General features: G+C 37.2%; 2 protein-coding genes across 2 annotated transcripts in view; one reads left to right on the top strand and one right to left on the bottom strand.

Moving 5' to 3' along the window:
• The window catches only part of LOC139977853 (fibroblast growth factor receptor-like), a 67,239-nt gene that overhangs the window by 16,503 nt on the left and 36,242 nt on the right, over nucleotides 1-14,494 (bottom strand). The gene's annotated exons all lie outside the window — the stretch shown is intronic.
• On the top strand, nucleotides 27-14,412 carry LOC139977859 (uncharacterized). The gene is made up of 12 exons (XM_071987552.1): nucleotides 27-184; nucleotides 1,875-2,171; nucleotides 2,375-2,656; nucleotides 3,156-3,476; nucleotides 4,522-4,827; nucleotides 6,942-7,037; nucleotides 7,588-7,627; nucleotides 10,110-10,243; nucleotides 11,423-11,474; nucleotides 11,814-11,866; nucleotides 12,353-12,398; nucleotides 13,295-14,412. Exons 1-12 carry the CDS (start codon nucleotides 124-126, stop codon nucleotides 13,440-13,442), a joined length of 1,836 nt encoding a protein of 611 aa, XP_071843653.1. The 5' UTR covers nucleotides 27-123; the 3' UTR covers nucleotides 13,443-14,412.

The following is a 14,494-nucleotide window of genomic DNA, read 5'->3' as shown; positions in this document are numbered from 1 at the left end:
ACTCGATGCCTGTATCTTTAATAATTAATTGCTAACTTTCATCGCATGATTGGCAGAATCAATATAAAATACTCGAGTACACAGAACAGACAGTGTTAACGTGAAAAAGAAACAACAGCAAAAATGGCGATGAGAAGGTTTGTCCTAATAAGCTTGTGTTGTGCTCTAGCGAACACAGGGTTAGGTAAGTGTTTCTATTCAATTCTGTTAGGGCTTTTTATTTTAAAACAATAGAAATACGACAAGTTCTAATTAAATTAACGAAACATTTTTGTTAATGTGTTAACTTGTCTTCTGGGAGCGTTGTGGTCAAGTGGACTTGGACTTGTGATGTAAGGTTTGCCGGTTCGAGTCCTGGCCAGCTCGTTACGTTGTGTGCTTGGGCAAGGCACTTTATAAATTTGTGATGCGCCTTATCGGTAGATATGTCTGCGCTTTATAAATTATCAACATTATTGTTTTTATCCTTCGTTGTAGTAGGCCATATCATTGACATTAAGAGATAAAGGGAAGTAGACAAGTATTTCACAAAATAACATTGCATCTATATGTTGCAGTATTACAAAGATTTACAACTTGTTAATGTTATTTAATCTTCAAACTTGAATTTATCACGTATTTGTGTACAATCAACACAAAACAAAACAGAACAACAACAACAAGAAACAAACTGCAATTCACTTTTTTAAATATAATATTCTGAGCACCATATAATGCCCTGATATCGTCATAAAGGAAAAACACACTCACCTATATTACCTCGGTACGTGGGATGAACAAAGTGAAAGAAAATAAAGGTGATTGTTTAGATTTATGACAAACCTTGGCCTAGATGTTGTATTAGGGCCCGTGTATACAAATAACATTTCCGTATTGACCCTTAAACTTAGGAAGGGTTCTAGGGGTAGAAGATACCTCTTTTCCTTTGAGAAATGTTCATATGATTTATTGTCCTAGTTACAAAATGGTTTCATACTCTTCCACTTTTGAAATAGGCCTATGTGCTATTTTGTACTATTTGCGACCCTAAAAGTTGGGATTTCAGCTTTGAAGACGAGGGTTTTAGGGGAATGACACTCTGTCTCTGTGTAATGTCATCAACAATTGGACAACAATTGGAAAGTTTACATTTTCGTTTACCTCCATATGTTTAATATGTAAAACAATGCTAGTTAAGTCATATTATTATTACGTCACGGATGAAAAACTCGAAAATATATTAACTGTCAAAGATGAAAGTGAACAAAATAATAGACAAATAATGCATTTGAAATACCAGTAAGTTACTTTAATGATTCATGGTTCTATAATGTTACATTAAAAAGTTCATTTTGAGGGCAACGCAAAGTGTTTAATAGTTAAGGAAGTTTATTATAAGCATAGCTCTAGCATAGATTAACAATGATGCTTGGATTTTCCCTGTCATATAAGTATACTTGCAATGATTCAACATCATCATTGTATTAATTCAACTTTCTCTGGTGATACAATAGTTCATTAAACAATTAATTTAATGATAATTGTCGTTATTTTGAAAGTGTTATGCATTCGATATGTCTTAAATAGAAATTTGTAACATAATATAGGATTGTACACGTTTAATAACTAAGTGGAATGACTGCATTAGAAATCTCCAGCTGCTTATTTACCTCAAAATATAATCATCTAAAGATTATATGTAAGAATAAAAGAAAGTCCCAGATAATGAGTTTTCAAATAAAAGTTCTTAGTAGAGTTGTTATATACACTTGGCTATTCTTAAGAGATCTTGTACGGGATACATTTCTAATCCATTGAAACTGGATCTTAAGATATAGTTATGAAACATACTCTTTGATTTAATTACGATGGTAGTTTAATTTATCATCATACAGGATTATCGGTGCATACTGTGTTAATTAATGGTGACATTGAAATCGAATGGCCTATGAGTACTACACGCCAGGTTAGCTTTACCCTCTTGGAAAAAGATGACGGACAACTTCTAAGGATCGATGAAACAAATCATTTTAAGGCAACTAATGGAAAATTTTATGCAGAATTGAATGAGAAATCGGCACTTATATTGAAGATATCAAATGCATCACTAGAGAATAATGGCATGTACTCCTACACTACGTATTATGATACCGGAAATGCCGAAGTAGGGATGATCCGGCTTCAAGTGCAAGGTAAGATTCAAAAACATAAATTAATAATTGAACAGCTAACTACCCTAATCCGAATCATAACTTCCCGTATTTAATTTTACGAATATGCAAATTAAATGCAGTAACATATCATTAGAGCAATACTGACCATTTTAGGTAAGACATTATTTTTTACAAACGTTTTAACAAACTGGATTATATATTTTATTATATTTTACTTACAGGGCAGCCTGATTTGTTCAATGTGAGCAGTGACACAGTCGAAGGAAACGTCATACACGCATTGTGTTGTGTGGAATCTACCATGGAACCTCTGATGAAGTGGAAGGTTGATACAAGCATTTTGAATGATATTATGCAAAATGCTTCTGTCCAAAAAATCTCGGATTATAAGTATTGTGGCATGGTAGATCTGACTAGTCATCGGGCTTACAACGACAAATCACTCATTTGTGAAGTTCAAAATGGATTGAATCTCTCGGTTTCATCTTCTTTGAATGTTTTCTGTAAGTTACAAACTACGTTGTGTGGATGCTTATCGATCAATGCCAAATGTGTCCGTTGAAAGGTTGAAAGAATCGTAAGCATCTCACAAAATATTTTCATCATTCGGACAGAATTTAATCAAGAAAGTTTGAAATGTATTCCAAAATTACCATCGTTTTTTTGTATCAGAAGACATGTTGCAAATATGCAGAAAATATTTCAGCTGAAATAAAGATTCACCCATCATTGGCAAAAGGGAAGCGTGCAATATAAGTATGATTTTCATAATTAGGGTAAAACGTTGCTAATTTATAAATGACATATTTCCTCTTTGTAGATGTTTTGGCTTCTATGTTGTGGCATCCTACGTAGAACAATAATATGTCAATATTACTCGTTATGTGTGCAATGGACCTGTTACTAAAGATGAATGGTTTCATATGTCAGCAGATAGAATGTTTCTACTGACGATATGACATGTACAGCTATTTTATCTGTCTATTTTTCATTCCTTGACAGATGAACCGACGGTCACTGCTTCTGTCGATAGTGCTGTCATGTGTTCAAAGGTCAACTGTATGTTACGGGAATTCACAGACGCATTGGTTATATGTACAGGAGAAGGTAATCCCAGACCAAACGTTGTATTAGAGAGTCCATTGAGAGGGAAAGACTTACCTGAATGGAATAGTTCCTGTATAGGAAACGTGTCAGAGTTTACAGTAAAGTGTCATTTCTGGTTTGCTAACATCACAAGGAATCATTATGGCTTGTACAAATGCAGAGCGAGCAATGGTGTTGGAAATGTTGTCTATGATGCGGTACTGTTGAACATCAAATGTGAGTTTAATAAGTCACTTAATAGTCTCTGTTCAAAATCTCCACTTGTAGCCCAATGAAGATTAGAGTATTGAAGTAAAGTGTAGTGCACAAGAGACCGTTCAATCTTGCAAAGGGTATCTACGATATTGAACTACATATAATGCAGATCAATAAGTTCATTCGATAAAGTTACCCTTTTTCGTAAACTTAAGATAGTAACGTTATGTAATCACCAGCTGAAGCACATGTTAACAATATTTCTAGTAGTATTCTTTGCCATGATCATTTTTTTTTTAAAGTTAACCTTATTATCTAATCGATAACTGGCCAGTGCAACTAATTTGATGGATGCTGTTCATTCACTTCAGTGTGAAGTGTCAAGGTGGTCTGAAGCGCGCCACATCATGAGGCGACATTGCAGAGGGTTGTACGAAAATTTGATTTATTATTACTATGTAAGATTTATTAGTGTAAGTTTGAGCAAAATGACAACTTTGCTATATTTTACAAACCTGGAAAAGGTATTGAAGAATTTCCAACTGTATATGTCTTAGGATTTGTTTTAATAATCAGTTGTTGTGATTGGGGGAATCTGAGCCCAAAATTGCTCCTGGGGTTGTTGGGGTGAATTCTCCAAGATGTTTAAGTGGTTGCATCCCTTTGCAAAGCAACCGACATTGTAACTTCTCACAAATCAGCTTTGTTACAAGCAATCAACATAACAAATAACAGTTTATGTAAAGAGCTGATGTTTTCCTGCCAACAAACCTTCTCAACAACATTGTTCTTATAATTTAGTAAGAAATATCACCACAATCAAAACCTAAGTTGCCCTTTACAATAAAGAAACAAGACGAGCATAAAATCCATTTCCAATATCACCCCTGGATATGAAAAGCAAAACAAAACTTCAAGTATTGTGAGCGTCAACAATTATATTGGTTTATGAAAAACTTTTTTAATTACATTTAAATGTAACCACACTGATTTGGATGAAAATCTACAGATTAAGTTAAATCTTAATATATTTTATGATATATAAAATGTTATTGCCTTCGTACAGTTGACACGACAGTGAAAATGCTCACCCCTCCTTCCAATATCTTTACACCAAATGGCAGTTTCATCGTTGAGTGTGAAAGTTATTCCAATCCATTAGCGGAAATGTCTCTACAGAAGGAAATTTATGGTGAATGGGCTACTTTACGCAGTTCCACTGTTCCTGAAAGCAAGACAAGATTCACTGCAATTTGGAAGTTCACATTTGACGAGATCAAGGATGGCCACAAGGGCCGATACAGATGTAAAGCGCATAATGGAATAGGTCAACCAGCAACCTCTAACCCAACCATCTTGTCGCCGGTACAACGTAAGTATAATACTTATATCTTCTGAAATCTGATAATACAGGCGCAGATCAAAAAAAGGGCGTTTGGAGGGGGGGGGGCTTAGACATTCCTACATGGAGAGTCAGCCACAACCCTCCTGCATATATTCTTGGGTCCGCCCCTGCGTTTCTTTCCACTGTATGCACAGACAAATCGCCCTCAAGAGAGCATAAAACAATTCATTGCTGACAGTTAACATTGACATCACAATATCATAATCACGTACACTTGTACGGTATTCATCTCAACTCTCCAGAACACATTCGTGATATTGAGATGCTATCTATGAAAGATATCACCCTGCAGCTTCCTCTCCCGTACCAACTCCCTGACTACTCCATTTGGGAAGTAGGAACCACCATTTTAGGTATATTGAAAAAAAATCTACAAGATGCTTATGTTGTTCAACGGTGGTTGCAAAATATATCATAATTATGTCACACACAACAGTAGCATAATGTACATCATTATATGTGATAAAAAATGGTTATGTTGCAATACCAGAGGCGACTGACCGTCTAACTTGATAAACATGCGGGTGAAAAATTGCGAGTGCGACGGTAGGCGGTAGAGGCCAACGTCAGTTGGGGAATGTTGGGGTTAATTATTAACCTACACGTCACTATAGGCAAAAGCCATGACTTATTGATGGTGGCTAAGAAGTGGAACCCCACCGTTGACGTGATGTGTTCTTCATCTTCGATACGGTGACACATCCGCAAAAAGGGACAATATCTCACCACACACACGTCAAGAGAGTAATTAGTTAAATCTGACACGAGTACTGATATGAGTGACAGGATTCACAGAACCACTGGAACTACTAATGAGGTCTGAAGGCAGACTATTCCAATCCCTAATTGTATTTGGAAGAAAACTATACTTATAGCAATTGGTACTGGCATACAATTGGCAGAAATGCATATCGTGCATGTTCCGACTCCTACGCAGAGGCTTCCTTAAGCAGTCAATAGGAATCTGAGCCTGACCATGGATGCCCTTAGCAAATAAGATGATTCTACTTTGCCTGCGCCTCTCTGCCAAGGGCACCAGGTTTGGGTCCCGTAAAAGAGATGAGACAGAGCCAGGCTCTCTTGAATAATCTGAAGCGATGAAACGGGCTGCACGCCTCTGAATGTTTTCGAGGTTGTGCTGCAAGAAAGCTTGGTGGGGATCCCAGACAGAACTGGCATATTCCAATACTGGCAGGAGGAGACCTTCATAGCGAGTCATCCTGTTATCGACATGGTTGTGGTATGACCCAAGTTACTGTGTTGACAGAACCTTGTCGTTAACAACACATTAAGGTTCATGGTTAAGGCATAGGCCAATAAGTTGGCTAGTATACTCTTTAATGTGCGAATCTTCGTTTCGATTATTATCTTTTCAATCTATTACTTTAGGCAGAATGTGAGTCTTACTATCTTATAGTAGAAGACGACATGAAAATGTGAAGTGCTAGGAGCGTTTCTATAACTATTGCGATTCCTCAAGACAGTAATTTCTAATATATGCTAAATCTCTTTCATGCTCTATTGAAGCTAAAGTAATAATGATATCAAATCCCGACAACACCTCTAAAAGTTAATGTTAAACCATTATAAATTGAACAAATAAACTGACAGATATTCATAGCACTTGATATAAACAAATAAGACGATACTCAACGTAATTTAGCCTTGGCAAAGTGGTATTACATGTTGCTTGCAGCTTTACAATGCTTTTGTATTTCTATTGACATTTTGTGTTGCATCTGAGGAACTAATGTATTGTGTCATTTTAAGTAGATCAGCTACATTAATTGGTGAACTCCCGTTATGTAAAAGGTCTGTTTTACACCCAAAAAATGGTGTTAGAAGAAATACGGTCTGGACTGAATGTAGTGTTGTTGAAATGTCTACAGCTTATCAGAATTATCTTCTAAAAGCTAACAGCATATGAGGTATAGGTTATGAAGCCATCGACTAATTCAAATTTGTGAACTTATTCATGTTAAGGTAAAGCCTGCTTTCTGTTAGCTTTATCAGAAGTTACCTATGGCACACATGCAATGACACTGTCTTTTATTAACATTTAAAATAACGTTTTCTTTAAGAGCAAGAATCGAGACCGTTTACGTGGAAACTGCAATTGATGACACTTGTGATCCTTGCAGTGTTTGGCCTAGTTACAGTAATGGTCATGCGTTATCGTAAGTTTGTTTCAATTTATCATACCAGGTACGGAACCATTCAGGCACGGATCCAGGGGATGTGGGGTGGGGTTGTACCCCATTTCCAGCCTTACATTAGCATTTAAAAACTAAACAGTTTTGATATAAACACAATCTTGTGCTTTGACCTAAAAATAAGAAGACCACATTTAAAGCCTAAAAATTTCTCAGAATTTTAGCATTTTTAATTTTCTGAAGTGGAATCCCATGCATCCCGATCACAGAGTAACACAAATCACACAAAAGAAATAATCACAAGCCATTGTTAACTATGACATGAGACATCTGTTACAATATCAGTATGAGATCTTCTAGTTAATCAGCTTGCAAGAAATTACATTATGTAGGTACCTGCAGTAGTCTACCAAAAGTATTAAACTGTCGCTGCATTAATCTTGAGAATATATTATGTTGCTTGATACATATATGCAAACAGCCCTATGTCGTAACACATGTAATTGGTTAGTTTTCCACAAAAATAATGATTTCTGTTATGGCATTATAATAATTTCATTTTCTTTCCTTTCAGGAAGCAAAAAATCTCTGGATTTTAAGAACCGTTATAGAAGGTTAGGGAACAACAAAAACATTATTTCATTCCTCAGACAAAACTTGGTAAAGTTGGGAGGGACCGGCTCAGTTTATCGTTTGAAACGGTACACATTTTTGACAAGGAGTGCATAAAATGTCAGCTGGAATTTAATCTAGAAGTTCGTATTATGTAATCTCCTACTGCATTGAATGTATCATCGGCTAGAGTCAGTCTTATCAATAATGTAATGATCTAACATCATGCATAGGGCATCTTTGTGTAGAGAGGCGCACTTGTGCCACCATATGTAGTGCATATACTAAGCAATCATTGGCAACTTACAGGGGCAGTGACTGCCCGATTTGAAAACATATGTATTCACATCTTATTGCAGAAAACGAATATCGCAGTTGCATATATGTATTGATGGCTGTATCGGTAAACGCTCAACCAACCACCAAGAGACTAATATCAATATGTTATTTGTGAAGAATGTTTAAAACGCTCTTTGATTGATATGTAGGCCCCCTCCCCGGCCCCAATGGATTTGGAAGGAACATGCCACCCTAACATGTGTAACGACTTAACCTCTCGTGTGTAAGCGAGCGTATATATTTCTGCATTATAGATAGAGATAGATAGAAAATCGTCAAAGACTCTGAAGAGTCCGTGGGCGCTGTCTCAAAGCGATGCGAGATGACCGGCGAAGTGGAGCTGGATGGTGACCACGTATCCGCAGATTAATCCGGGAAAGAGCCTGCTGTTTTGCTTCCTCCATGGTTAGACCGGTTGAGGCTCTGATGTTATCATACCAGGTCATCCGAGGCCGCCCACGACTACACACTGTGCCCAGAACGGCACCTGACAAGAGGTCCCACTGGAGACCCTGTTGACGGGCGATGTGGCTGAACCAGTCCATTTTTCTCTGCACAATATTGTCATAGGTGAATAGCCATCTACCATCTATCATACGCATAAGTGACTCGTTGGTAACGTGGTCGCTCCAATTGACACCTAGCAGCCATCTCCAGACGGTACGACCAAAAGCATCCAGTTTGGCTGCATCCGAATTCTTAATCGACCATGTAGTAGAGCCATAGGTCAACCTAGACATTACTAGGGGTCTGATGACCAGAAGCTTAGTCGCAACGGAGAGGTGTGGGCTTCGGAGGTACTTGCACTCGCGGAGTGTAGTCTTGGCTATGGCGATCCGCTTGCTGATTTCTGGAGTGTCATCAGTGTTGTAGGTGATGGTGGAGCCGAGGTACATGAAAGAGTTAACGTTGGGGATAATGGAGGTCCCCAGGTGGATGGTATCGGTAGAGTTCGGGTCCGTCTTGATGACAAGGTGAGCCGTTTTTCCCGGGTGTATCACAAGCTGATAGGGTTTGGAAACGTCCGCTAAGATGTTGAGAGCCGTTTCTGCTTCCGCAGCGGATAGCGCAAACAGGACAAGATCATCGGCGTATCTCAGTTCCTTCACTGTGCAGTCTCCTATGGTAGCACCAGGCAAACCAGCGGTCCTTGCATGCCATTCCCTCATAAGGCATTCAGTGTAGAGAGAGAAGAGGATTGGAGAAAGTGGGCAGCCCTGTCTACAACCGACAGGCGTATTGAAAGCATCTGTAGTCTCATTTTTCCATTGTAAGACGCCGCCAGCATCGTGATAAAGTCTCTCTGTGAGTCTAATGACATCTCTGTCCACGCCCATCTGTTCCAGCTTCTCCATTAGGAGGGCATGATTCACACTGTCAAAAGCTTTCTTGTAATCCACGAAAATGAGATGGAGTGGGGTGTGGGCTCTGTAGTAGGCAGATGTGATAGTCTTAAGAGCGAAGATAGCATCTGTGGTTGACTTTCCGGAGCGGAAGCCAAACTGCACCTCACTTACATCGTCGAGATTAGTCTGAAGACGTGACTGCATGATGTTGAGCACCACTTTGCTGGCATGACTTATGAGAGCCAATGTGCGATAGTTTTCACAAACCCCTCTGTCGTTCTTCTTATGGAGGGCAATGTAAGTGGAAGATGTCATCGTTGAAGGCCAGATGCCTGTAGACCAGATACACTGCGCAGCCTTGTGGATGGTGCTGAGAATGGTGGTATCAGTTGCAGCAGTCTTGATGCAATCAGCCAGAACGTCGTCTGGGCCAGCAGCTTTGTTGTTCTTGAGGACCTTGATGGCTTTCTCAACCTCTGCCCGTGTTGGGAGAGCATCATCTGAAACACATGAGGTTGCATATTGTAGACCACCACGCTGCAGGTCTGACTGGAAAAGGATGGTTGCGTATTCGTGCCAGCGACTGACCTCTTCGGTAACACTCTCCAGGGGGGTGCCGTTTGCATCCTTAATGTTAATGCATTATACTGCCATATATATATATTCCCTTGTTATACAGCGTAAGCATGTTATATTTTTGCAACTGTAAATGCACGGTTATACTCACTACATAACAATAATTTATATTCATAGTTTTTGAAATTATATTATATTTTGATACTTTACGTATTCCCCTAAGCATGGTTTCCATGAGGAGATACAAGTCCAATGATAACTCGAGAATCTTTCCGGATGTAGTCAGAGCACATAATGCTTCGGCTGTGGCTTCGACAATGTCACTTCGACAACTCCCTGATGAACCTAATAAGACCGGTACGTTGACACGATACACACAGAGAACACAGTATCTATAGTAGATCTTATTATTTTGCACCGCAGTAAAAACTGGATCTGGCTATAAATGTATTTGCTGATATTACACATATCCTCAGTTTTTACTGTAATCCTTATAGAACATTTTACCGATTTGTCAAATTTATCAGTACGGTCCCGCTTTTACTATGGTACACTTGGTAATTACTGTAATCTCTGTGTGGATCGGTTAGTTAGTAATTAACACGAACGTTTAAACTTGACTGCTCAACTTTACGTTTAAGATATTGACTGCCAGCTTACCCTGTAAATAATCCTTACGCTTAAAACGTCCCAAACTGTTCTACGGGATGCTTCATGGCGTATATGTTCATCATCATAACACACACGTCGTCATAATATGCATTCGAAGAGCGAAATTTGAGACGCGGTATCGACGATATTATACACATAGACTATTAGTAATGAATGTTGGTGGTCAACCGTTTGAGTTATGTTGTGTCTGCTATGTGTATACGTTATGTTTATATGTCATGTACATATGTTATGTGTATATGTTATCGTAGTAAATGTAATCCGTGGTGACATCACGCTGGGTGACGTCATTGGGGTCTAATGATAGGCTTTTTTATGAAAGCTATGAAAGTAGAACTGCCTGCGAAGAAGTACCATATTTGGGGATATATCAACAATAATTTCAATGATTGTGTACTATCTCGCAAAGAAAACAACAAACACGTTTCTAACGGATCCTCATTACTGGAACATTTCACCAACATTAATCTATCAGGGTAACATGTGATACTTCTATGGAAACCTATGCCATCCCCTGTAAAGGTAATTACGTCCATTAACATCCCTGTATATCCATGCATGCATTGGTATGTACTTAAACTAGAGCCGATGATCATTGTGTATCACTAAAACATCTTGACGGCTGAACCTGCAGTCTTTGCATTCAACGAGATACGGATTAGTATCGAATTGTTTTATTTGTGGACATTCTACTACTATATAAGCACTTTTCGTCTGGAAGGAGTTTTAGTAGTATTTAGTTTCTAACAGGTATCAATATTACCAATCGTATCATATGGCGTCGATGGTGCTTGAGAAGAGATCAAAGTTGTACCTTACTGTTTATCGGCTCTCTCTCACATGAATGTCTTCATCTTACGATAGGTAACATCCGTACAAGTTTTCAACTGGATTCCGATTCTGATTATGAAAAATGGTGAGTACAATACAAGACTGTGCCTTGACATTTCAGTATAAACGTTGGGTTTCTCATCCTCCTCTTCTAATCATCCACATGAAGTAATATAATAGTTATAAATTTGTTTAAAAAGTAGGATATTTTTGTTATATTATCGGTTTACAACATTTGAGATAGTTTGTTAGTTTTTCCCCAAAAATCGTATAGTTAAATATTAAATAGGTCTTTCTTTAATAGTCATATTGTGATCTGATTAAACACTTTGGGTTTGCAATGAAAGCTACAAGAGATCTACTTTTGACTTCGCGTACTATATGTTCTATATTTGAAATTGTTCCCACTTTTCTTTATTTGTAGCCTCGATGAAGACAGCGATCGACAACTATCGTATGCCTGCGACGATACAACTTGTAAGCAATATGTACTAGCTTAATAGGAACGGGTCAAACGAGCGTACATGATTAACACAATGGGTCACTTGTATCACCCAGCTAAGTGTCAAACAGCATTCAAAATACATATCTGGATATGTTACTAATCAAGGCTAGTAATTAGACCATCTGTTCATATAATGGAGCTGGTATTTGTTCAAATGCATACCATCTGATCGTGGTATTGCTTTCCTTTTAACAAAAAAAAAACAGTATTTTGTTAAGATTAGGAAGCCAAGGAATCTAACGAAGTTAAATTGTTCAGTGACACATCCAACGTACCATTCCATTGTACGAATGTACCTTTATTGCGGAAAGGTGTTTTGGACAAAGCAAGTACAACTAAGATAATATATTATTTGTTTAATACTTCTAAACAGTGATCTGATTAAAACACCTCGATAGAGAAGTAGAAAATATATATTAATATTAACACCAATAATTTCTGTTTCATAATGTAACCAGCTGCAGATGGATATTCAGGTGAACTAGACATTGCGCAATATGCGAAGTAAGTATTTTTCTTTTGTTTCATTTTGTTTCAACGTTGTTAAGAAACAATTAACAAAAGATGATTTCTAAATTCATTAGATATATTGGATAGCTGTTGTGATACATGAAAATACCCATGAATGAAGTATTCTAGTTAAAAGAGCTAATATGCACCGTTTCTCTCGAAAGGATAGTTGGAGATGAAAATGTTTGCTGTTAAACGATATGTATTTCATCCAGCAGTGAAACATTACTGTATTTGAGACATTTACGTATATGCTTAGTGCACTCGTTATGACGAGAATTTGATATTTACGAGACGGACACATTATGCGTGTCAAAATAAAAGTTCAGATGAATTATGTCATATAAGAAGCCATACATTTCTCTGTTTAATACTTCGTTGTTTTCACCTTTTTGATCAAATAGGCTACTGTTCATTCTTAATTGTGTGAAGATGTACCTTCCATGTATCTAATTTCAACTTCGCGTGTCAATATTTTGATCAAGAGAACGATTTTCGTTTGCTCGCAGGAAATCTAACGCGACTGTAATTAGCTGATGTACAAGCTAAAAAGTTAGCGCTTTTTAAAAGACATTCTCAACATTGTGATTGTATGACAGTGAGTAATTATACACGTTCGACTAAAATATTGGCCGAAACTTCAATCACACGCAACGATTTGTATTTAAAGTGTCGTGGAAATCCATCTTGCAAAGATTGTACGTAAAATAAACATATGTGTAATCGGTTATTTATATGTTTGCGATGCATCTTGTTACTATTCTATGTTGAACGAAATGATATGTATTACGTTGATGTATATATAATGTATATGTATTAATGCTATTAGAATAATAAACATTATCATAATGAGTTGATTATTTGTAACAATTTTGTTGTTCTGTCTATAGAGTAGACAAGGGAAATTTTCGTGTGGACGACTTTGCTTACGAGGCAATCGGTAAACTAAACACTACAATTGAGGAAGGTACCACGCAAGATGATATTCCAAAGGAGCAGGTGTTACTTATTGGTCAACATGAGCTGTTTCCTGAGTGACACGCTTGAGAGAAAAGCATTAAATGAAGACAAATATTATATATTATTATGGATATAGTTCAGTCAGTCCGAAATAAGCAGCATTAGTGCTTTAGTCCTAATTCAGCTATCAGCTAGGAAGCTAGGTTTAAATGATCCACATTGCGATTTAGTTCGGTTGTTAGTGTATTGATATCGGTTAAAGGCGTGTCGACACCCTATAAAAATAAGAATTGTAAAACGATGCAATAGGCACGCTTTTTTCACATGGGTAATTTAATGGGAAGGGGATCATGTATATCATTTTTTTTTTAATAAATACTTTACATATGGTATTTCAATTTTGCACATGCTACTGTTCCGTATCATTTAGTATCAGTCGCTTAAGTAGAAAGCCTTTGTGATGGAAGGGGCAAAACCAACATTTTCCCCAGTTTATCATTTAACTCTGAAAATTAAGGTTTAACTAATGCCTGTATTGATGGCTTTACTTATAACCTTATAGGCTCTAGCCTAGGGGCTACCTCCTTTTATGAAGTGGTGCTGATTAGATGTAATAACGCCTAGTGGAGGTGTCTAAAGGTAGGGGACATCACTCCCCTTGAAGTTATTTTGTCAATATTGATTTTGCTTAGATGTAAAATTGTCTTAACGTGTTGTTAAAAAATCATACATACACACAAGTCACAACCCCTTGTGGTAAGTAACTAGTTCGTCCACCATGTACGTACAGTAGACTCCATCGGAACAAGATATTGCAAAAGTACCATTTGCTTTTCAACGAAACAACAATAAAGTCTTTTGTTATACAATCGATACCATTCAAATTAATCGTTCATTTAATAAACAGGAATGCATTGTAATAATTGAAGTCAAGACTGGCCTGGAGGCTCTCTTTAGTACTAACCGTTTATCGAAATTAGAATTTCGTTTAAACTTAAAAAAAATATGTGCGATATTGACGAGCATGCTAAGAGTCGGTATAACTATATCTATCTATATATATATATATATATATATATAACTATATATATATATACATATATACATAACTATATATATATATATTTATA

The sequence above is a fragment of the Apostichopus japonicus genome, chromosome 12 (genome assembly GCF_037975245.1).
Source record: "Apostichopus japonicus isolate 1M-3 chromosome 12, ASM3797524v1, whole genome shotgun sequence".
Taxonomy (NCBI): domain Eukaryota; kingdom Metazoa; phylum Echinodermata; class Holothuroidea; order Aspidochirotida; family Stichopodidae; genus Apostichopus; species Apostichopus japonicus.
Note: the sequence above shows the minus strand (reverse complement) of the source record. Positions and strands in the feature narration are given on the sequence as shown.